The 23,735-nt window shown below is 36.9% G+C and overlaps 1 protein-coding gene across 1 annotated transcript in view; it reads left to right on the forward strand.

The window, feature by feature from the left end:
* Nucleotides 1–23,211: 23,211 nt before the first annotated feature.
* The window catches only part of LOC129417155 (E3 ubiquitin-protein ligase UBR1), a 52,935-nt gene continuing 52,411 nt past the window's right edge, over nucleotides 23,212–23,735 (forward strand). The window contains exon 1 of the mRNA XM_073869494.1: nucleotides 23,212–23,333. Coding sequence (XP_073725595.1) covers nucleotides 23,298–23,333 — 36 coding nt within the window. The 5' untranslated portion in view covers nucleotides 23,212–23,297. The remainder of the gene's footprint in view (nucleotides 23,334–23,735) is intronic.

A 23,735-nucleotide genomic window follows, 5' to 3' on the forward strand; every position in this document is an offset into this window, starting at 1 on the left:
GTCCTGGTTGAAAGTAAGTCAGAGTGTAATACACCGATTCTTCCAGTTAGGAAGCAAAATGGGAAATGGAGATTAGTACATGATTTACGAGCAGTAAATGAGATCACTAAGCCTATTGAGGCTGTAGTACCAAATCCATATGTTATTTTAAACAACATTGACCCAAGCAAAAAATGGTTTAGCACCATTGATCTGACTTCTGCATTTTTTACTGTTCCATTGAGCAACGCGAGCAGGGATCTGTTTGCATTCACATTTGAGGGTAGAAAATACTCTTTTAAACGTCTTCCCATGGGCTTTGTCCATTCGCCTCATTTGTTTAACCAATTGCTAAAAGATAACCTAGTTATCCCCAGAGATGAGAGAGGAGTGTGTTTGCAATATGTAGATGACATCCTAATTGCACATGACACAAAAGAGGGTTGTATAGAGCTAACAAAAGCAGTTCTGGAAGAACTGAACCGGATAGGGATGAAAGTATCAAAAGAAAAGCTAATGGTTGCCGAAACTAGTGTACAATACCTAGGAAGAGTAATCTCAGAAGGGCAAAAAGAAATTTGTGACAAACACCACAGAACCATGCTTGACTATCCAAAGCCGAACACAGTGAAGCAAATGATGGCATTTTTGGGAGCTACAGGGTACTGTAGTGAGTTCATACCAGAATATGCCAGTAAGGCAAAGTCATTGAGAGAAATGATGAAGGCTACTGGTGTAAAAAACCTGTCAGGATTGTTGAATTGGACAGAAACAGAACATAGAGACTTTGTGGAATTGAAAAAGGCGGTAGCTCTTGTAGGAAAATTAGGGATGCCTGATTACAAACAGCCATTTTTGGTAGATGTGGCAGTATTCAAAGATGGCCTAGCCATGGCAGTAATGCATCAAAAGCAGGGAACAGTAGACAGGCCTTTAGCATGGTACTCAACCTATTTAGAAGACATGCCTGATGCCAGTGTGTGTGAGAAGGGGCTAGAGGCATTACACTGGGCATACAAAAAAGCTTCACAGATAGCACTAAGTGCTGAAATAGAGTTAAGATCAACACATGAAGTGGTGGGAATCCTAGAGCAGGAAAGGTTTAATTTGTCTCCAAACAGGAGAATGAGATATTGGATGCTACTGGAAAAAGGAAACTTAAAGGTAAGAACACTGAAAACCAAAAATGAGGCTGAAGCATTATTGTACTGTAGAGAGGGTTTGCCACACAGTTGTATGACAGAAGGCCTTAAAGACATGAAACTGAGAGCAGACTTGGGTTACGAAGGGGATCCAGGTTACAAGCATTTGTTTGTAAATGGTTCATGCTATAAAAATGAGATAGGTCAGAGTTGCATGGGATATAGTGTGATCCTAGGAGATCCAGCGACTGACAAATTTAAAGTATTGAGGCGTGAGAGGGTGTGTCATGGGCACATGTCTGCCCAGCGAGCAGAGTTAATGGCTTTAATTGAAGCATGTGAAATTGGAAATGTTCAGGAAATCAATGTACATACTGACTCCGCCTACGGGCATGGTGTGGTGCATTATTTTGGGGGAATATGGCGTGAAATGGGTTTAAGCGAAGTAACGGCCACCCAATTAAACATCTTACAGAGATCACACAACTATTTGAGGCAATACAAAAACCAGCTAAAGTAAATGTAATTAAGTGTGCAGCGCACACAAAAGGAGATTCATTCATAGACAAAGGAAATGAAAAAGCAGATGAGGAAGCAAAATTAGGCGCGGCAAAACCAGAGCAAGCTGAAACCATGACCATGGTAGTGACAAGGTCAGGTAAAAAGACTGACAGTGAACAGGTGAGCATTTTTGCAGATGTATCTGTAGATGAAATCAGAGACATGCAAAATACAGCGTCACAAATTGAAAAGATGGAGTGGCAAAGTAGAGGTGTTGTCAATGTACAAGGTTTGTGGAGAACAGAGCAACAACAATTAGTAATACCATCTAGAATGGAGAAAATGGTAATGATGAACGCGCATGGTAGTGAACATTGCGCGAGGGGGGAGATGGTAGATACGATTTTGAGACAACAGGGTTTCTGGTTTATCAATATGCAAAACAAGATAAGCCAATTTTTGTCAGAGTGCAACATATGTATGAAAAGAAATGTCAAACCAGCAGTACACCCAATGCGTCTGTTTCCAAGTGTGGAAGGACCATTTGTGCATCTAGTGATGGATTTTGTAGACATGATCCAACCAATTGAAGGGAAACATTATCTTCTAGTTATCACAGATAAGTTTTCTCGTTGGACTGAGGCTTTTCCAGTAAGAAAGCAGAGTGCGGAAGCAGTGGCTGGAGCACTTATGAGGGAAGTGGTCCCAAGATTTGGGCTTCCCAAGGTATTACAGTCAGATAATGGACCAGGATTTCAGGCCAACCTGTTGAGAAAAGCACTTGCTAGGGTAGGAATAACCCAAAAATTTGGATCAGTGTATCATCCACAGTCTCAAGGGGCGGTTGAGAGGTGTAACGGTATACTTAAATCAAAAATAGCCAAAATCTGTGCACAGACTAAACTAAATTGGGTTCAGGCCTTACCAATAGCGCTCATGGCCATAAGATCTAGTACTAACAGGGAAACGCGTTTATCTCCTCATGAAATGGTAACCGGGAGACCAATGTTTAAAGCCAATCAAAAAGAAATTAATTTGGAGCATGTGGAAGATTTAAAAAATGAAATGAATGAATATATTGCTGCACTGATGAGAAACCATAAAGCTATTTTACAGATTGAAAGCAGGCCCAGAGAGACACCTGGTGACGAGGAGACTGCAACACCATTTCCTGTGGGAACGTGGGTGTACATCAAAGTCTACCAGCGTAAGTGGAGTGACCCCAGAAGGGAGGGGCCCTATGAGGTGACTGCTGCTAGTCCAACAGCTGTACAGGTAAAAGGCTCAAAGCTGTGGTACCACAACACTCATTGCATATCTGCACAATCTCAAAGGCCACCTGAAACTGTATCTCATAACTGAACTGATGAATATCATATAAATGAATTCTGAAGCTTTTTCCTTAGATCCAGACGTGTGGATAGTGCCAACAAACCAATACGAAATTGAGGCACTCTGCGGGACATTACCTGTGGGTAAACGTAAGAATTGTGAAAAAGTATTAAAAGAAGACTCGAGTATAATTGCTGTAGGATGTACAATCATACAAAAGTATATGTTTTCTGAGAGAATAAGAGTATTTTTTCATTGTGTAAAAGAATTCTATCCAAGCATCCAAAAAGGGAAAAATAAATATCAACAGGTAATTTTTAAAGAAACACCAAAATCATGGAGCCAAACAGAGATGCAGGAATGGTGGGTAATAGAAACTCATCCCAGGTTATTAATTGCAGAGTAAAAGAAACAGGATGGTCAGTACAGGAGCTATGTGAAATCATGTAAAAAAAATAAGAATGACTGTGGTTGTAATTCTGGGGTTGTGTGTGTAAGGAATGATGGTGTTAATGATTACAGAAGATACAATTGAGAGAGCAAGAAATGGTAAGTTGGTGATTATCAAAGGTGAGAACCCAGGGAAGACATACAGACCTGTTACTTCAGTATATCAAGACAATGATACCTGGTGGAAAAGGGTAGATGAAGGAGATAGAACCAGACGTAGACGATCAGTGGCTAGACATTCAAGTGGAACACCAATCTTAAGGTTTCAGGTAGGGGAAACTAAAACTTACAAAGTGGATTTTTGTCATGTGGCACATTGCACAGGGGATCATAAGAGTTATCAAGGGAGTGACAAATATATTTGTGTTACTGTTGAGGGAATTTCTTACTTGCAGTGGTGTCCAGAATGGAAGTATGTAGGTTGGAACACTAGCCCACAATCATGGGGTTACACTCCTTGGGCGGCACAGAAAAGAATTACAGAAACTGGGAACTTGCTAGAAAGATTGAGCATTATTAAAGGAAGCAGCCCAGAAAATTGTAGGGAAGGGGAATGTAATCCATTAATAATCACGCTAAAAGATGCGGGTGCATCAGATGGAGGACTGTTTGTGTTAGGAGCAGATATGTCTGGAAAAGACCCAAAGGGTCAGTTTCTTATAGATATTTGGCAGAATTCAGAGCCAATGCCAGAAGAAACAGAAAAATCGGAGGAGGCAGATCCATCAACCGATTATGTATTGACCCCAATTGTTATTAATGTTACAACTGTAGAAGAGAAATTAGCAATAGAAACTGGGTTTGGAGATCATAATGAATGGTTTGAATGGGTAATGTATACAGCAAGGCAAGTGGGTGTGTCTGATTGCATTGCATGTGCTACGGCAAGACCAAGTCTGGCCACCACACCATTTCGGTTGAATGAAGAAAATGATAAACAAGGTTTAATGTGTATGATCAAAGCATTTAAGGGTGTAGAGGATGAAGAGTGCATGACTGTTTCTTATTTGTTTCCAAAGATGAAAATGTATATTCCACCAAATATACAGGCTTATAAGGGTAATTATACATGTTTTAAAAGAACCATGGGACACGACAATGTTAAACATTTTACAGATGGGTGGTGCTACAGTGAAATTGATGTTACAAATGACAAGGAGGGATACAAGGCAAGCTGGTTTATAGGCCAGACCACCGGAAGGGCAGACGTATGGTGGATGTGTGGTGACATGAAGTTAAGGCCAAGTTTGAGAGTAAATTGGAAGGGAACCTGTACCCTTGTACAATTAATAATGCCATTTCAAATGTTTTCATTACCTGATTTTGGGAACCTACATGATAAAATAAGTGGTAAGAGTATTAACAGGGAGAAAAGAAACTTGCCTGGTGGGTCTTATGATAATAGAGTGTATATTGATGCCATTGGGGTTCCGAGGGGGGTGCCAGATGAATACAAAGCAAGAAATCAAATCGCTGCGGGTTTTGAGTCCATCATTTTCTGGTGGTCAACGTTGAACAAAAATGTAGATTGGATTAATTACTTATACTATAACCAACAAAGATTTGTAAATTATACCCGTTATGCCGTTAAGGGGATAGCTGAACAATTGGGACCAACTTCACTAATGGCACAACAAAACAGGTTAGCGCTAGATATGTTGTTAGCGGAAAGGGGCGGAGTTTGCCGGATGATATCGGCCGCGTGGTGTTGTACATTCGTTACTAACAATACTGCCCCCGATGGCAGCATTACCAGGGCATTAGAAGGTTTGACCACCTTGTCAAATGAATTGGCTGAGAATGCTGGAATCGATGACCCATTTACAAAAATGATGGAAAAGTGGTTTCGGAAGTGGAGTACACTGATAACTTCTATACTGATGTCAGCTGCTGTAGCTGTTGCTATCATTGCATTGTGTGGTTGTTGTTGCATACCATGTATCAGGGGTTTGATTGAGAAAACTATTGATAAAGGAATGGGTAAGATAATGTACCAACGGGTACAAATTAGAGAGGACGACGAGGGAGATAAATTTGAGGACCATATCCATGTGTGATGGGGAAACAACGAGGCTCTAGTACCCTCCTCCCTCACACGGCCCTCTACGCGTGCAAAGCGCATGGGTTGAAGACCGTCGAAAGCTGGAAGATGCACCCTACACATATACATATAGAATTCATGTTTCTTAGAAAGACTCTGTGTGGACTGCCCACCAGAGCAAAACACACTCATGTGAGAATCATTATGTTACTGGTCATGTTAAACTGGACATAGTGTGTCACTTATATTAATGCATTTATTATTTTTTATTAACATTTATAATTTTTTGCATGTGTTATCATTTATTAACAAGGTATTATTGTTTGCATTTATTATTTTTATTATAAGTTATAATCTTTTATTAGTAATGCAAGTTGCAAACCTGAAGTGTGTGTAAAATAGGGAAAGGGATGGTTTTAAGCATCACTGTCCACGGTGTGATGACAGTGTAACAAGCCTGGTAAGTGACTGATGGTCCAGGAATCTCCTGGGGGTGGAGGTAAAACATCCACCTAGCACGGCTTACCAGAAAGTGAAAATAATTTTTTGGAAAGATGATATGCTTGCTTTTGATCTAAAATTAAATGTTATGTTATTTTTTACATGTTGTTAATCGTTACTCTTTTTTACGGGTGGTTCATTATCATTTAAAGGATGACCCATGTAAAATGAATGTTGAAATTAGAAAAGTGACTGAGGGTCTGGCCCGAACTGTCAGGGGTATTTTATTATTTTATATGTTTTCTTTCTTTAAAGTACCTAGCCCGGCTTCTCTGGTATCAGCAGTCGTATTTGCAGGGTGGTTATCGAAAACGTTTAGTTTCCGAAGGGGGGATATATGGTGGAGAAATTTTGAGTGTTTTATCTTACAGATTAGTATTATGTTTTATATGGTATGCTTTTAATGTGTTTCATGGTTAAGGTCTACATGAATTAAGTTTTAAGTTGTCTCTCTGTTGCTTGAACATGAATGTGTAGGTCCACAGCTGGGCCTGGAGGAGATAAGGGTGTCCATGGTAAGGATAGCAAACAGTTGTATGATGTGTTAGAGAACAAAGACACTGAGCTTTACCACCCATGGGAGGATTTATGTACTTGGAATGTTATAGAGATAAAGCCACAGCATCACCAAGTTGTCATGAGTTATGAGAAGGAGCTAAGGGGCCTAAAGGTTTTGAGTGCTGGGCATTGGGACAGTACAGAGTGAAAGAAAGGCAGGACTACTGGACCACTATATAATATACTGAAAAACTCAGAACGGGGTCATTGTCATTATCATTTTACCAGGTGTACACCCTATGACCAGTATTGTGTTTCAAGCTGTCTGATACAATTCTTTAATAAAATACTTTGAAGAGAATTTTACATCTCAACCGTCTCTGATTCTCCTGAAAAAATCCACAACACCCCTTTACCATGGAGACGAGGTCTGGACAGATATTTATATCCAACAGGTGTAAGGAGATTCAACTGCAGAAAATCATCCGGGGCTTGCCAAGTTTCAGTGAGAAGAAAAATGTCAACCTTTTTGTCAGTGATAATTTTGTTAAGATAAGAGGCTTTGTCCGTTATTGCCCGACAGCTCAGTAGCGCAAAGTGACGATGCAGGGAATTGAAATTGGTGATACGTTGCTCGGCATCAGTGAGATTAATTAAACAGCGATGTAAAGTATTGACGGTGGGTTCTTGTCTGCTCATGGACAAAAATCTACAATTAGTCCAGAAGCATGGCGGGGTATCAGGCTTAGAGCAAAAGGTACTACTGAAGACACGCCGAGAGCAGTGTATGTACCAAGGGTGACAGAGAATCCCTAGACTCCAGCAGCATTCATACATCACTGAATCGAGACGCGGGTGGCGGTTCAAGGCCCTTAACTGAGATGGTAAGTATCTAAAATCCATTATGAAAGTGAGAAAAATGAGGCAGAACAGAGCAGAAAAAAGAAAAAGGAAAAGTTTTCCCCGAGACATGTTAGTGCTGAGCAAAAACAAGCCGATCACAGGCAAAGACCACGTTAGCCAAACCCTGAACGCCACTACACCAGAAACAGCAGACTAAATAGGAGACGACACACCTAGATAGCAAGCTATTAAACGAGCAGCGCAACCGACAGAGAGAGCGGTAACTCACCCGTCCGAAGAGTCATACGTGGTTGAGACATTTAACAGGTAGAGAGCTCGCAGCAGCCCGGCGGCAAGTTTGCAGACAACAATTCAAAAATTATAATAGTCCGGTTCAAAAATCAGTAGTAAGGAGCTGTCTTGATAATCAGATGTATATATCCAAACAGAAAGGAGACAAACAAACAAACAATCCAGGTGCGAAGCGGCAGCACAGACGCACACAGCGTTCTCGACCCGGAAACGGAAATTTAAACAAAGTTTAAAAAACTTCATTTGTTAAGTTAAAGTAACATGAAAATATATGTTGTTTTGACATATTTTTTTTACAGTGTAGGTAAAGTCATTGTTGAGGCATTACTTCATGAGAGATAGTTGCATATAACCAAAAATGTGGAATCAGATTGCCCCCTATTGATCAGTGTTTTTTGTTATAGTTTAGGGCAGTTCTATGCACAACCATTAATTAATACAATGGTAACAATGAACAATGGTTACAGCATTTATTTATTTATTTTTAATCTAGTTTATAAATTAATCTGGTTTATGCTCCTTTCTTTTTATTTTTTTATAAGGCTTGACATACTGTGTTTATTACTGGAACTGAATCAAAACCCACAGGTGTGGAGATGGTGGTAAATATGCTTTTAAACAAGACTTTAGAAAGAGACGTTTTTGTATTAGACAGAAATGATTTAGTGCACTGTGTAATATGCTGCACAGAAATACATTGCACTGTCTAACAGTTTGACTGATTTGATAGTCAGCGTGCCTTTATCCCTTGCATCTCCGTCCAGTTTAATCGTTTTATCAAATTCAGGCTCTTTATTCTCATCCTTATTAAAGAGATATCCCATAAATTTGAATCCCAACATATCTTGGCTTTGTTTATACCACAGCAGTCGGTTATAGTTCTGTATTTTGTGTTCACATTTGATTACAGCAGATTCATCTTGTTTCTTTATTAGGTCACCAGGACTCTGGTCAACAGTGTTACATAGACAGACAACTGCAGAGAAAGGAGTAAAGTAATGTTTAGGTTAAAATAATCTGTATAAAATCAAAGAATATTTAGAGTAAATCCATATTTGTCTATTATTACCTGTTAACCCCAGCAGAGATGCAGATATGCTAAGGAAAGAGTTCATTGTTGGCTCTGTGTACTATTTGTCTCTGCTATGAATTACATATAGGCACAAGCAGGAGGAAGTGATGTAAACGAAACAGTAAACAGGTGGGTCACAGGTCCGTTCTAATATGTCAAGCTTGGCAAAGAGAAAAGGAAAACTAAAACTAAAGAATTCCGTCTAAAATGTTTTCTTGTAAATTAGCATTTTTTTTATCAGGCTCTTATGTTTAGGTGGAGCAATTTCTGTTTAATAGCAATGAAAATTTTATTAGTCAGCTAATGAAATGCCTTAATTTCACAAATGTCACTTTAGTCATTTTATTGGTATTTAACCAATTTGATGGTCTTTTTGATGCAAAACCCTCTACAAGCCTCTTTTTATGGGGGGGGGGTACAACTTGAATCCATTTAACTTACTATTTTAAGTTATGACTTGTGATAAGTTGAAGTGTAGGTAAAGACGTGGCTGAGTAATTACTTCATGAAAGATAAGTTGCATATAATAGGCTGCAAAAATGTGGAATCAGATTGCCCCCTGTTGATCAGTGTTTTTTGTTATAGTTTAGGGCAGTTCTATGCACAACCATTAGTTAATACAATGGTAACAATGAATAATGGTTACAGCATTTATTTATTTTTTTAATCTAGATTATAAATTAATCTGGTTTAAGATCATTTGTTATATTTTTATCCAGGCATTGACATACTGTGTTTATTACTGGAACTGAATCAAAACCCACAGGTGTGGAGAAGGCGGTAAATATGCTTCAAACAAGACTTTAGAAAGAGACGTTTTTGTATTAGACAGAAATGATTTAGAGCACTGTGTAATATGCTGCACAGAAATACATTGCACTGTCTAACAGTTTGACTGATTTGATAGTCAGCGTGCCTTTATCCCTTGCATCTCCGTCCAGTTTGATCGTTTTATCAAATTCAGGCTCTTTATTCTCATCCTTAAAATAGAGATATCCCATAAGTTTGAATCCCACCACATCTTGGCTTTGTTTATACCACAGTATTCGGTCATAGTTCTGTATTTTGTGTTCACATTTGATTACAGCAGATTCATCTTGTTTCTTTATTAGGTCACCAGGACTCTGGTCAACAGTATTACCTAGACAGACCATTGCAGAGAAATAAAGAAGTGCGTAGTAATGTTTAGATTAAAATAATCTGTATAATACAAAAGTATATTCAAAGAAAATCCAAATGTGTCTACCTGTTAACCACAGCAGTGATGCAGATATGCTAAAGAAATAGTTCATTGTTAGCTCTGTGTACTATGTGTCTCTGCTATGAATTAAGAGCACAAGCAGGAGGAAGTGATGTAAACTGAAGCCGTAAATGGGTGGGTCACAAGTGTGTTCTGATATGTCAAGCATGGCAAAATGCTAATAAATAATAAAGTGCAATAAACCACAGTTTACATTGCAAAACAAATGGGCGTTATATGATAAAGTGCAATTTGCCATAGTATATAAAGATCAATATAAATGAAAGAAGTAACAATCTTTATCTTGAGCTGATACAACTGCAAGCTGTATTTTCTTCATTAGATTTTGTATAATTCTTCGGTAGCTAATCTGTTTGATCTTGTAAATAAAATTCAGGTTCTGGGTTGTCATACATTAGGCAGCTGTAAGAGAACATACTGTACATATTAATTATGTTAATGTAACACAAAAAAAATAGTGCTCACATCAAAAACTTTGTACAAACTAAAAGTTTTCTTTAGACAGATTTGTAAGGTAAATATAAAAATATAAATAATTAAAGAAATATCATTCATGTTTGTTTTATAAATGATACTATGAAATTCAGGAGACACTTGCAGAAGCAAATAATGTCATCTTTTGGCACTGACATCAAATGTTGGTTAGTTGCTGTAAGATAAAACTATGAAGATGCAGTTCACCATTACTTTGTATTTACATTTTATTCAGATTTATAAAAGATGAATTCTGAAAATAGATAAGATTTTTGCATTTTCATATTATTTTTTCTGAATGTTTCTAATCTAGAAACTAGTGTTTTATACACAAAACTGATAAAGGACTTTAATTTGTTCAAAATTAAAATGCAAGAGATGTGCATTTTCAATGCTGTTTTGACTTAATAATAATGGACATATAGCTCCCTCTACTGTTTTGTGATGAAGTTCATCAGTTCCTCAAATGCTGGCAGCAAATCAAACTTTGTACCCTTCTTTGTAGGTGATACGTAGTTGATGTGTTGAATCGTGTAATAGCATTAGAGATCACAGACTATTTGTATTGAGGTTTTGACTATCTATACCACTGTGCATACTAGCTGCACAGAAATACACTCCACTGTCATTATCAGACAGATCTTTTATGACTAGATGACCGTACTTGGTTGCATCTCCTTTCAAATCAATTTTGTTTTTAAAATCCTCCTCTGTTTGATTAGAACTAAGAAAGAGAAGTCCCATTAATGTTAATCCATGGTTGGGGGATTGTTTGTACCAGAGTATCACATTGTAGCTTGATATGCTGTGTTTGCACTCAAGCTGGACATTAACTCCTTTTTTCTCAAATAAATCTGAAGGACTTTGAGTGACTGTGTTACCACAGACAGAGCCTGTAATAAAAAATAAAGAGTATGTAAAAACAATAAATCATCACCACAACAAAATTGTATATATAGGCTGAACAATTGCATTAGCCATTTAGTTTGTACTCAAATGAAATAATACCTGTTAGCCAGAGCACTGTGACAGCAACAATAAGACAAACTCTGATCATCTTGACTTGTGCTGGTCAGAGAAAGTCTGCTAAAAAAGATGTCACACCACTAAACATCCTGTGCTTTGTAAGGTGTCTCATGAACTGCCCCCACCTGGATGTGAAGTTAAAATGACACCTGCTTCTAGTTTCATTTCAGGTTTTAGTGGTTAATGCGTCAGCCAACAGTTAACAGTCAGCTTGGGTCATGTGACCTTCTAAGCCTACTGTATAATGTAATGTGCCACTAGCGATATGGACTTGCTTATTTGACAGTCATTCTGCATCCCAATTTGCACTTTCCAAATGGTTATGAGTGTGTATCAAGTCCTCATCTAGCCTACCTGTCGACTACTTCCACTGCATATTTTGGATGTCTACCCTACCAGACATAACCAAATCGGATTTTGCCGCCTCTACTAATAGACTGATAAGATGAGGGAGATATCCAAAGGTGCAGTGCTGGGTAACGCTCACTGACACAGGACTGGGCCAAAAATCACAAGATAGCTTTAAAACTACAAAACTTTTTTGTAATTTCTAATTTTGAAGGTAAAATGATGACATGTGAATCTACTTGGTTACCTTTTTGAAAGCTCAGTATTGAAAGCTCAGTGGCAAATTATTTTTGCTCCTTAGTTATTCAAGTACAGTTTAGACACAATGAAAATGTCAATTTTACATAGAATTTGTTCTGGCTAATTCATGCAATACAATAATTCAAACGTAAAGTCCTAATTGCATTACTTAAAGGCGGAGTCCATGATGTTTGAAAGCCAATGTTGATATTTGAAATCACCTAAACAAACACGCCCCTACCCCAATAGAATCTGGACCTTCTGTTGATAGACCCGCCCCACACATACGCAACCCGGTTACTAGACACGCTCCTTACTGCTGATTGGCTATAAGTGTGTTTTGGTAGTCGGCCCGTCTCCTTTTCCAAAGTGTTTTTCAAACATCGTGGACTCCGCCTTTAATGGAAGACGGCTGCGAACATGTGGAAATAATGTGGAATCAGATTGCCCCCTGTTGATCAGTTTTCTGTAACTGTTTAAGTTCTATGCACATTGTTAATGCATTGTTAACAATAAAAAATATTTTACAACATTTATTATTTTAAATCGGGTTTTATCCAGTTTACAATCCCTTCTCTTTTTTTAATTGGGGTAGACATACTGTATTTTATTACTGGAACTGAATCAACAAACACAGGTGTTATATGCTTTAAACAAGACTTTTGAAAGAAACTGTTGACAGAAGTGATATTGAGCACTGTGTAATAAGCTGCACAGAAATACACAGCACTGTCTAACAGTGTGATAGATTTAAAAGTCAGAGTGCCTTTTTCCCTTGCATCTCCATCCAGTTTGATAGTTTTATTAAATTCAAGCTCTTTATTCTCATCCTTATAAAAGAGATATCCCATAAGTTTGAATCCCAATATATCTTGACTTTGTTTATACCACAGCAGTCGGTTATAGCTTGGTATTTTGTGTTCACATTTGATTACAGCAGATTCATTTTCTTTCTTTATTAGGTCACCAGGGCTCTGGTCAACAGTATTACCTAGACAGACAACTGTAGAGAAAAAATAAGTGCATAATAATGTTTAGATTAAGTAAGTTGTATAATATGTAGTTTTAAAGTAAGTCCAAATTTGTCTTTACCTGTTAACCACAGCAGAGGTGCAGATATGCTATAGAAAGAGTTCATTGTTTGCTCTGTGTACTATATGTCTCTGCTATGAATTACATATAGGCACAAGCAGGAGGAAGTGATGTAAACTGAAGCAGTAAACAGGTGGGTCACAAGTCAGTTCTGATATTGTCAAAATGTGCAATTAGGCATGTATTTTGGATATGACTTAACCCTGATAAGTCCCTTGGGGTCAGTCTTACCCCCAAGCCACTTTTTTTGTTAAAAAACATGGTTCCCTTCATCTCAGTGGAATAAGATTTTGTGACTTTTCTAGAATATCTATCAATATTCATATAAAAACACTGGGCTTGATTCTGTCATTCTAAAGGTGTGTAAAAATTTACCAAAAGACGCCCTTTGGGGGTAAAAATGACCCCAAATGAACATGAATGGAAAATGCAAAAAAACTTTTTATTTTAATTTGTCAAAATAAAATCAATGCATTTAGAATAAATCTGAAAATTTCAACACAGAAAATTAGGCCTGGTACTGGTAAGCGAAAATAGTAAGAAAATAGGACAAAACAGTTGAGTAACCAATACGTGACAATGACACATTAACAGAAATTTGTGATACGATCACGGAAAAACGCAGAAATTTGTGACAGTATCACGAAAAAGAATAAAAAAATTATGTGACTATAGGTACGTAATTTCGTGGTTTTATGAAAACTAAAGTTCATAATTTAGTCTTTAGATGTAAAGGTCTAACCATAAATTTAGTGTTAAATATGAAGCGCACCAAACTGTAAATTAATAATGAGACAAAGAGTAAATGCAAATGAAAATGATAGTAATAAGCAACACATTAATTTTGCAGACTGCAACAGGCTGAACATGTGTTGAGACACATTGCCCCCTGTTGATCAATGTTTTACTCTATTTGTTGATTTTTTAAGACACCTGTTTTTTGTAGACTCTCCCCAGACTTTGAAACACTGTGTGCTCACTCACTGAACAGAAATAGATGGCATCATCATCTGGCTCTAAATCCTTCACAGTTAGAGATCCACTCTCAGGTTCAGATTTATTGGCCTCTAGTTTATCTTGCTTAGAGTTTTCATATTCTGGTTTGCTGTAAGTGGTTGTGAATGCTACGAGCATCATAGTTTCTCCGTGGCGTTGTCGGTACCAATACATCAGTCTGTAAGTTGAACCCTTATTCTGCGTGCAGTTTATCTGAACAGAACTCCCTTTCGGTTTATAAATAACAGTAGGATTTTGCTCAACATCATTTTTACCAGCAGTACCTGCGCAAAAATAGAGTACATGAGTTTAATAGTTTAAAGAATAAAGTGAAGAATAAAAAAGAAAGAGATGTTTGCATTCAGGGTGTAGATACCTTGCCACCAAACCAAAATTATAATTAATAAAATTGTAGTTCTGATCATGTTGGATTCTAGAGTGTAACGTGTTGCACTAATGTGGGTTGATTAAAACTGCTGCTGTTGTACAGGATGTGACATCAAAAGGTTGAAAGTGACTAGCAAATCAACTTACAGTAAATACAGCAGTGTTTCAATAAAAAGACACCTGACTTAAATAATAACATTAAAAATTATATATTTGTGTTGGGTTTTGGGTTAGAATATTTGAATAACAAACTATACAGTGCATAATGTCATGTAGTTGATCACGTATTACAAGATGGGTTTTGATTATCGTTATTGGATAAACTTAAGTTCCAACAAAATGTAAAGGATTAAAGTAAATATTTCATATATTTATAATTAATGTGAGCTGGTAATAAACTTTTTTTTAATGACAGGTATAAATGCATACGTAAAGTGTGGATATCATTTTAATAAATCCTCCATTGCTAGATACAGACAGTTGCAGTATTTAGGTACAAAGAAACATATCTCAAACCATCTGTTATAAATGTTGGCAGGAAATGCAACCACTTTCCATCTAGAGGTGAAACAATTTCATGGTTTGTATGTAAAAGCATTTTATTCAGTATGATACCTTCAAGCTGTCTTCTTGCACATAAATACATGCAAAGGCCCTTCTACCCTCAATTGTTTGAATTAACTTTTGATTATGAACCATAAACCTTGTCATGCAGGCTTTGCAACTTAATTTTAATTAATTCGTCAGTTGCAATGTTTTATGGCGTAATAGCACTTTTGGAAGTACTTCGACTCGCCTGAAAAGTCCGCTCCCCTTCTCACTCTCATAATGGGAGAGGGAGGGTGTTACTGCGCCGAGTCGAAGTACTCCCAAAAGTGCTATTACGCCATAAAATATAGTTACTCTTTTATCTCTAAATGGCAGCATTGAATAAATGGGGCTAAGCTAAATGCTATCGTAGCGTCGCAGCGCGCTCCAGCGCATACGTGCACACACACAGATGATAGAGGGATGATTCAACAGTTCTTAGTTAAGGTAATAACATATTTTAATATTGAAAATGAGTAGACTATTCCTTTAAGCTCTGTCTGGTTTGAGGTAGCTAACTCAACTGCTCCCCTCAAGCCTTCAAATGCAGTCCAAAGTCTAAACTGTGGAAAAACTTGGTCTCCGTCTTCTTAGACAAAACTGTAGAAAGGCCGAAAGACAATAGAAAAAGGACAGATTGTGGGCCCTATTTTAACTATCTAAGGGCATTGTCTAAAGCGCATGGTCTAAATGGGCATGTCCAGTGCCACTTTTACTAATTTAACGACGGGAAAAAAATGGTTTGTACACCGACTGCACAGTCGAAAAGGGTTGTTCATATTCACCTAATGAGTAATAGGTGTGTTTTAGGTGTAACATGCAATAAACCAATGAGAGTCTTATCTCTCATCCCTTTTAAAAGCCAGTTGCGCTGGCACTATGTCTAATCCCTATTTAGATGACAGACTTTGTAAAATGAAAAAATAGGCGGAGGAAGAAGACCACCAGTTTAAGCATAATGTTAAAAAAATGTGTTGTTTTCATTTTTATTGAAATTTAAATTTTTTAGATTAAAACCTTAAAAGCATTTTTCTTTCTGTCATAGAATACAAAGAGCAGGCTTTTAATTGCTGTAATATACAATAAATCCGTAGGGTAGCATTTTAAAAACATTTAAAAATAGATGCATTGGTTTAAAGCAAAGCATTTATTTGCAGGCTACAGGTGAAGCAGCTCTTTACGCCTTCTAATGTCTCATAATCGGTCCTCATTTATGTTCAAGAGACTTAATAATAATATTTTATATTTCAATCCTTTAATCTTTTATATTTAAAAGCGATTTTGTGCTGGTGCGCATTCATGTATGTGATAAGCAAACCCGCGTTGTCGTCCTGTTTATATGCGCATATTACTAATGCGCTCTTTAAATAATAAAAAACATATTGACTTTTGACTTTAGACCAGGTTTTAGTTGGTCAAGGGCATAGTTTGTTTTAGTTGCCTCAAAATAGCAACACGCCAATAATGCGCCTGAACACAACTCGTTTTCAGACCAGAACGCCCATGGGTGCAAAATTGGGCACAAATGCATTTGCTATTTAAACAATGTGGCGCTAAACGTGAAAATTATAATTGCGCTGGGTTGAAACTAGCAAAAGACACTTGCGTCGCGCATTGTGCCGGGTGTATGATAGAGCCCTGTATGTTTCTCTTTAAAGGTTCAGAGACTCTCTTTCATCTTATCAATCTGCAGCTAAGTCTATGAGAGCAGCATTATTTTTCTAATTTACTTGAAACCAACCAAGTGCTGTTCTCTATTATTCAATTGATTGTCATTTTCTCACCGGCTGCCTCTGTTACTCTGTGTGAAACCTTCTTGAGATATTTCAATGATTAAATTACTGATATTAGACACAAAATTACAGATATAAGACCTAGTGTGGGCCCTATTTTATATGTCTCTCATACTCCATCATTATTTTCTGCCTCTTGCTTTTAAACCGGTTGACTTACAGGACGTGAAAGAAGTGATTGAAAAGTTAAACCCTCCAACTGCCCTTACTATATTACACATCCTAAATTCTCAAAATTAATTTTTGCCTCAGTTGGGCCTTGTTTGGTATCTCTTATTAATAAGTGCCTTCTGACAGGCTCCGCCCCTGCGAATCTTAATGTCCCATTGTTCAACCCTCTACTCAAGAAGCCTTCACTGGACCCGTCAATCCTAAAACATTTTGGCCAATCTCTGTTTTACCATTAATATTCACATATTTCATATTTTTCAAATGCTACACCATCTTTTATTTTAGGTCCTACTCTAAAAATGAGTCCATTCACAGCATTTTCTTTAGGTTGTGTGCATGACTAATCCCTTGCTATTTATTATATGTGCAAAACAAAAAAAATTATATTTATATGAAAAATGTATTTTCACACACTTCAGTAAAATGAGAATAACTTTTGAATGCGACATGCTAAAGAGTTCATTCTTTTTTTGGGTGTTTGCTGTCTGCTGCTGGTAACAACCAGAACTGTCTGCAGTCTGCTAGTGCACCAGAGTTATCTACTTTCAAAATAGTGTTTACAACATAAAAAAAGATAATTTGGTGTTTCGTCATATGAAAAACATAAATAACAATATTTGTCACAAACAGCAGCTTTTTATGTAACTTCAAAAGGTTTTCTTTAAAATGATATAAAGAAATTGCACTTATTCCACTGTATGTGGTTATGGGGACACTTTTTTAGGCAGAAATTGTATACAAAAAGTGTATTATTCCTCCCATCATTTGGAGTAAAATAACTTTTGCATAGATTATGATAGAGAAAAAATTCCTTTTTCCTCTGCAAGCTGGCAATTGCTGGAATCAAAAAAAATCTGCAGGTAGCTGAGGCACCCAGGGCCAGAGTTATACACTTTCAAATAAAAACTTTAGAAAAAAAAACATCAAAAGGCGGCTATTTATTTTTGTGTTTATTAGAGGACTGACATCACATACAACCATGTTTAGCACGTTCAACAGTGTTTTATGTAATTTCAAAGGGTTTCCTGTAAAATTATACCAAACTTTTGTATGTAAACCTCTGCATGTGGGTATGGGAAGCTTTTGAAATTGGGTAGGCCAAATCCAGGCGAAAATCTCTAAAATAGCTTCAGGGTGTAAGAAGTTAATTTCTAAGGTTATGGAGAAAATAGTATTGAATCAACTGCAACACTTTGTGACAAATAACTGTATCTATGAGACTTTTCAGTCTTGCTTTAAGTCTGACATTTAACTATTGGTTATCTATCCGGTGATTCTGTGATTCTCATTCTTTTTGATTTATCAGGCGCTTTTGACACTATCGATCACCCCACTCTTATATTTAGACCTAAGTTGTGTGTGGGTCTAAAAGCAACAGTGCTGAATTGGTTTCAGTCATATCTGTCTGATGACAGAATTTTGTAATTTGGGTAATTTTATCTCCCCTACTGCACCCTTATCCTATGGTCTTTCACAAGGCTCTATCTTGGCCCCTTTTATATTTTCTCTTTACATGATACCCTTACGCTCTCTCTAGGTCATCCTCAGACGAGCCTTCCATCGTTGCCTCCAGTCATCCCGATTCTCCATGCATCTGGCCAGTTCGTTGGTGCTCTTGGCTCCTGCATCCCCTCTTGAGTATGTCAACTAGGGATGCTCCGATCGATTTGGCCGCAGATCGGTATCGGCCGATAACGGCATTAAATGACTCGATCGGTCTTCGTTAAATTTGCCGATCTTGTGAACCGATCTTTCTGTTTACTTTTGTCTGTCATGATATGGCTCCTCAATGCGGCTGCACGTAGAGACCATTTTTACGCAGTGAGAGCATTTTTATAACCCGTGGCTGATGAGCGACGTGTAGATTTGCATTTCTCTCTTTGCCTTTAAAGAGATATGTGTATTTTCTATGAGGACGCGGTCCGGTCCTAACATCGCGACCCGTCTTCACATCCCCATCAAACAGCGTATACAACACATATCTATCGCGGAAAATTGCATCCTCATGTCAAAAGTTTATTATTTGCATGCGTTTTAAAGTTTTGAGCGTTTAAACTTTAATTTTCCTCACAGCTGCTCTCGTCTGCATACACCCGCCGCGCGCACACACAGCAGCCTTTCATCAGTGCACGTGAACAGAGCGATCTCTGTCAAGTCTTAAAGCTACAGTAACCTAATTCATCTCTCAACAAAAATCACTCTCTGCTCTTCACTAAAGAACTGTTGTACTTCATACGAATGCGTGTATATTTAATTCATACAGTAAAGACAGTTAACTGTTTTATTTTCATTAGTTTTTACAGACATAAGCCTTTTTAAAGGCATATAAAATTTCTCTTTGCAGAAGAAATATTTGTTGTGCTAATTTATTTGATTCTCTATTAAAACAATAATATACCTAATTACTGCAAGTAATATATCAAAGGCAACATCTGTGGTTTTACTTTATCTAGAAAAAATGTTAAAAGTTACAGTCATCAAAGAGCTCGCATATCAGCTTGAAAAATCGGTATCGGCATTGGTATCGGCCGATCACGAAGACAACAAATCGGTGATCGGTATCGGCCTGCAAAAATCCTGATCGGAGCATCCCTAATGTCAACGTATGTTATCGTGGGACATCCTCTTGACCGATGGCCATGTGTTGGTTCCCATAGCACCAGCTTGCTGGCTGGCAGCTCTCGATGCCTTCGGCAATGTCCTGCAAGTCTCATTCTCCTCACAGCAATCTTGTTGCTCACTCTAGGCTCAGTTCTAAGGAAACACAGTGTTTCTTTCCATTTTTCTGCAAATGACACTCAGATCTATATGCCAATCAAAAGAAATTCTTCTACATCAATAAACGTCATGTTTCAATGTTTAGAGGAGGTAAAGTCTTGGTTGACCCTGAGCTCTACAGTGGCATATCTAAGTCTCAAATTGACCATTTACAATTAGTCCATAACACTGCGGCCAGACTCATTCAGAACTGTTCCAAACAGAAACATACTACTCTGATTTTTGGCCGCCAGTACACCTAAGAATAGATTTTAAAATTCTTCGTTTACAAATCATTAAAAAAAACGTAGCTCTGTTTATCTTTGTGAGCCTTCACACCCATCTACTCCATCCAGAAGTTTAAGATCCTGTGATCAGGCGCTGCTAGTTGCTACAGGATAATAGTACTAGTCCCTCACTCTAGCGCAGGATACTTTCACAGTAGCTGGCCCACTGGACCTCTGGAACTCTCTGCCATAGACATTTGAAATGCCCCTGTTTTTAAGTCTCTTTTAAAAACTTATTTAATTTCCCTAGCGGTTTTCAATATTTTTCTTGCGTTTTTATTTTTCTCTGTGTTTTATTTTGTATTCCTCTCATGTGAAGGACTTTGGTCAGCCTTAGGGCTATTGTAAAAGTGCTGTATAATAAACTGACCTTGACCTTAAAACTGACCTAGGAATATTAATTTAAATGTAACAGTTTTGATCTCCAAAATATTGACGGTACAAAACTGCCACCTGTTGTTTAAGTTTAAAAGTGCAGAATGTTTTTTGTACAACACTCCCTAGCCTTCACCACACTGTGTTCACTCACCAAACAGAAATAGATGGCACTGTCTTCTGAATCTAGATTTTTCACTGTGAGAGATCCACTTTCTGGATTACTTTTCTGAACTTCATATTTGTTAGCAAACTCATGTTCAAACTCTGCTTTTGCATAAGGGGACGTGAATACAATGAGTCTCATTGTTTCTCCAGGTCGCTGTCGATACCAGTACATCTGGTAAAAGGAGGTACCCTTATACTGTTTGCAGTTCATAGAAGCAGAAGTGCCCGTTTGGTTCCAAATAATTTTAGGCTCTTGAACAACATCACTTGCACCTGCAGTGCCTGTGCAATAATAATAAAATAATAATAAAATTAGAATTTAAGAAAATATTGTTTTAATTGCTATGGTGATAAATGTAAATAGGTACCTTGGATCCATTGCAGTAACAGAATCAGTGACATAATTGTTGTAACCATGTTGAATTTTGGAGGAGCACAGACCTTAGAGTGTACCAACCTTAGAATAGGTTTGAAGTCTACCTGCTGGTATACAGGATGTGACATCAGAAGTCCTACTGTAAAAGTATCAAGTAAAGGATATGAACATGAAATAATAACATCTTTCCGTGAGAATAAAATTAGACATTTATTTTACAATCCATATTACTGGTATATATGGATACAAAATGCAAAGCTTCTTGACTATATTGATTCAGAAATTAAAATTTCCCCATTAATAATAAATGTTAAAATGTACCCTTAAAAGTTTTTTTTTTTTTTTTGCAAGAAGTTAATGCTGCTTACTGGCACAGAACTAAAGTTAACCCACAAATACAGTTAGAGGTTTAGGCTGAATCTTTTGCTGATAAGCAATTAGCTTTGCTGTGCCATTTTTGTATTAGATACAGGAGAGTCAGAGCATTGTGTAATATGCTGCACAGAAATATGCTGCACTATCAGATGGATTAAGCTTTTGGATTGTTAAAGTGCCGTTCTTTCTTCCATTTCCCTTTAAAAGGATCTTGCTTGTAAATTCAGTTTCGATGTTTGCTTGCTCACCATTGAGGTCTCCCATCAGTTTAAAGTCCATGCTGTTATGGGGCAATTTATACCACAGCATTTGGAAATAACTTGGTATATTATGCGTGCATATGAATGTAACTGATTCATCTTGGTCCTTTATTGAATGAGAAGGACTTTGCTGAACAGTTTTACCAAAAGTGGTACCTGTGGAGAGAGAGAGAGAGAGAAATGATGGAGAAGATAAGAGACAATTATAAACTGGCAAGTATTTATAACTTTAGCAAAAAATCTACAACAATCTGGTACAAACTTACCTGCTGGGAGACACATTAAAGTAACTACGTATTTTAGAAGAATATACTTCTTCATGTTGTTTTCCTGTGCTAAGTAAGTAAAAGTTGATTAAACATCGATGGAAAAAAAAGAAGGTAATAAAGGAAGTGATGTCATCAAGAGAATGTCTGACATCAAATATTCATATGCACATACATTCATACATAAATACCTATACAATATGTCTGTTTTGTGTCGGTTCTAATTAAAATTAGTTTGTGTTATTTAATTTAACAACAACATTTATAAATGAATTGTGAATATATTATGGATAAACAAAATAACAGGAGATTTAGATTTGATGAGAGCTGAATTCTGGGTATTTTTTTTTTAGTAGATTCAAATACAGAAACGTTTTAATTTAATAATTTAATAAATTGAGATTTGATAAACACATTATTGTCTTCATGGTTTATAGATAAAAAAAAATGTTTTATGAATAAAATACACTAGTCACAACATTAGACGGTCAAAAAGGTTAATCAAAGTTGTCCTAAGACAATAATGGGTTTCAAATTTGATACAAAATTAGACAACTTTTATGAAAGGTTTTGATCCACTTAAAATGTTGACTAATGTATATGTGATAGGTATGCACTAGTTTGCCACCTATTGGCTAATAATGTCAATGTCATCTGTTTTCATAATGCATTGTACAGTTACAGAATTGAGAGGTTATAATTGTCAAAAGCACTTTTATGAGCTTAGTATCTCCTCATTTATTTATATTTTTTGTTTTTATGCAGTTTATGAATAAATATCCATCTTAAATTTACGCCATTGTTGATGTAGGAGGCAAATCTTAAAAGCTTTTAATTCGCATTTTCCATAAATATTTTATTTGTTCCTCTATGGGGCGCTAAAGGCCCAAGAAAACAAAATACGCTGCGTCCCAAACCGCATACTTCCATACTATATAGTAGGCGAAAAGCACTACTTCTCGTACTCTTTGCCTACTATATAGTATGGAAGTAGGAGGTTTGGGACGCAGCATTCGTTATGCAGCATTTAAATTGCTAATGATTTTTTTATTGAAACATTTGGAAGTCCTGTATGTACACTTGTTTACTCGTTTACATATAATTTTCTAACAGTAAATTTCTATTTAACAAATTAATTTCTTTTTTTATTTTGTTAAAATGTGTAAACTATTAAACGCATGATGATCAATGTTTTGCTTAGTGTGCTTTAAGTCCTCATTTGTACCATGATCTGACAGTGGCCGATTGTGTTGTTTCTTTTACGCATAGATTGTTTTACGTTCTTTATTATATCTGTCTACAAACCAGACCGTGCGCACTTTTAAACTGTCGCAAAACCGCCCTAGTTGTGCCGTTGCTGTAGTTGTGCTTTACGGCATTTGAATCATGGCGGTGTCGCAGAGCAGTGTACTACTGAGCACGGTAAAACATTTGGCTTTTTAACACTTCAGAAACGAATAAGATCGAATGTCATGCTTTCTGGGTCAGATTATGATTTCAGCAGTGGATGAATTGTGCTGCTTCTGCGTGTTGCACTTGCAGAGTTTTTGTTATTTCAGAATTTAAAGCGAACATTTTGCTCAGACGTGTATTCATGTTTAATGTTTGCCATTAGGCTTGTAAACACCAGTAGACCTGACCAGCGAGTTAACTTTACATACTTATAACTATTCTTAAATCTACTTAATTGCTTGATTTATAGTGTTTAGTATCTTATATTAACTAACAACATTGTGTGGGTTTATTTGTTAGTCAATTGTATATTTATTTGTATTTTGAGTAAAGTATTGCAGATAGCCCAGTCTGGTTTCTGTTTCAAAATGT

Source organism: Misgurnus anguillicaudatus, chromosome 7, assembly GCF_027580225.2.
Source record: "Misgurnus anguillicaudatus chromosome 7, ASM2758022v2, whole genome shotgun sequence".
NCBI classification, from domain to species: Eukaryota; Metazoa; Chordata; class Actinopteri; order Cypriniformes; family Cobitidae; genus Misgurnus; species Misgurnus anguillicaudatus.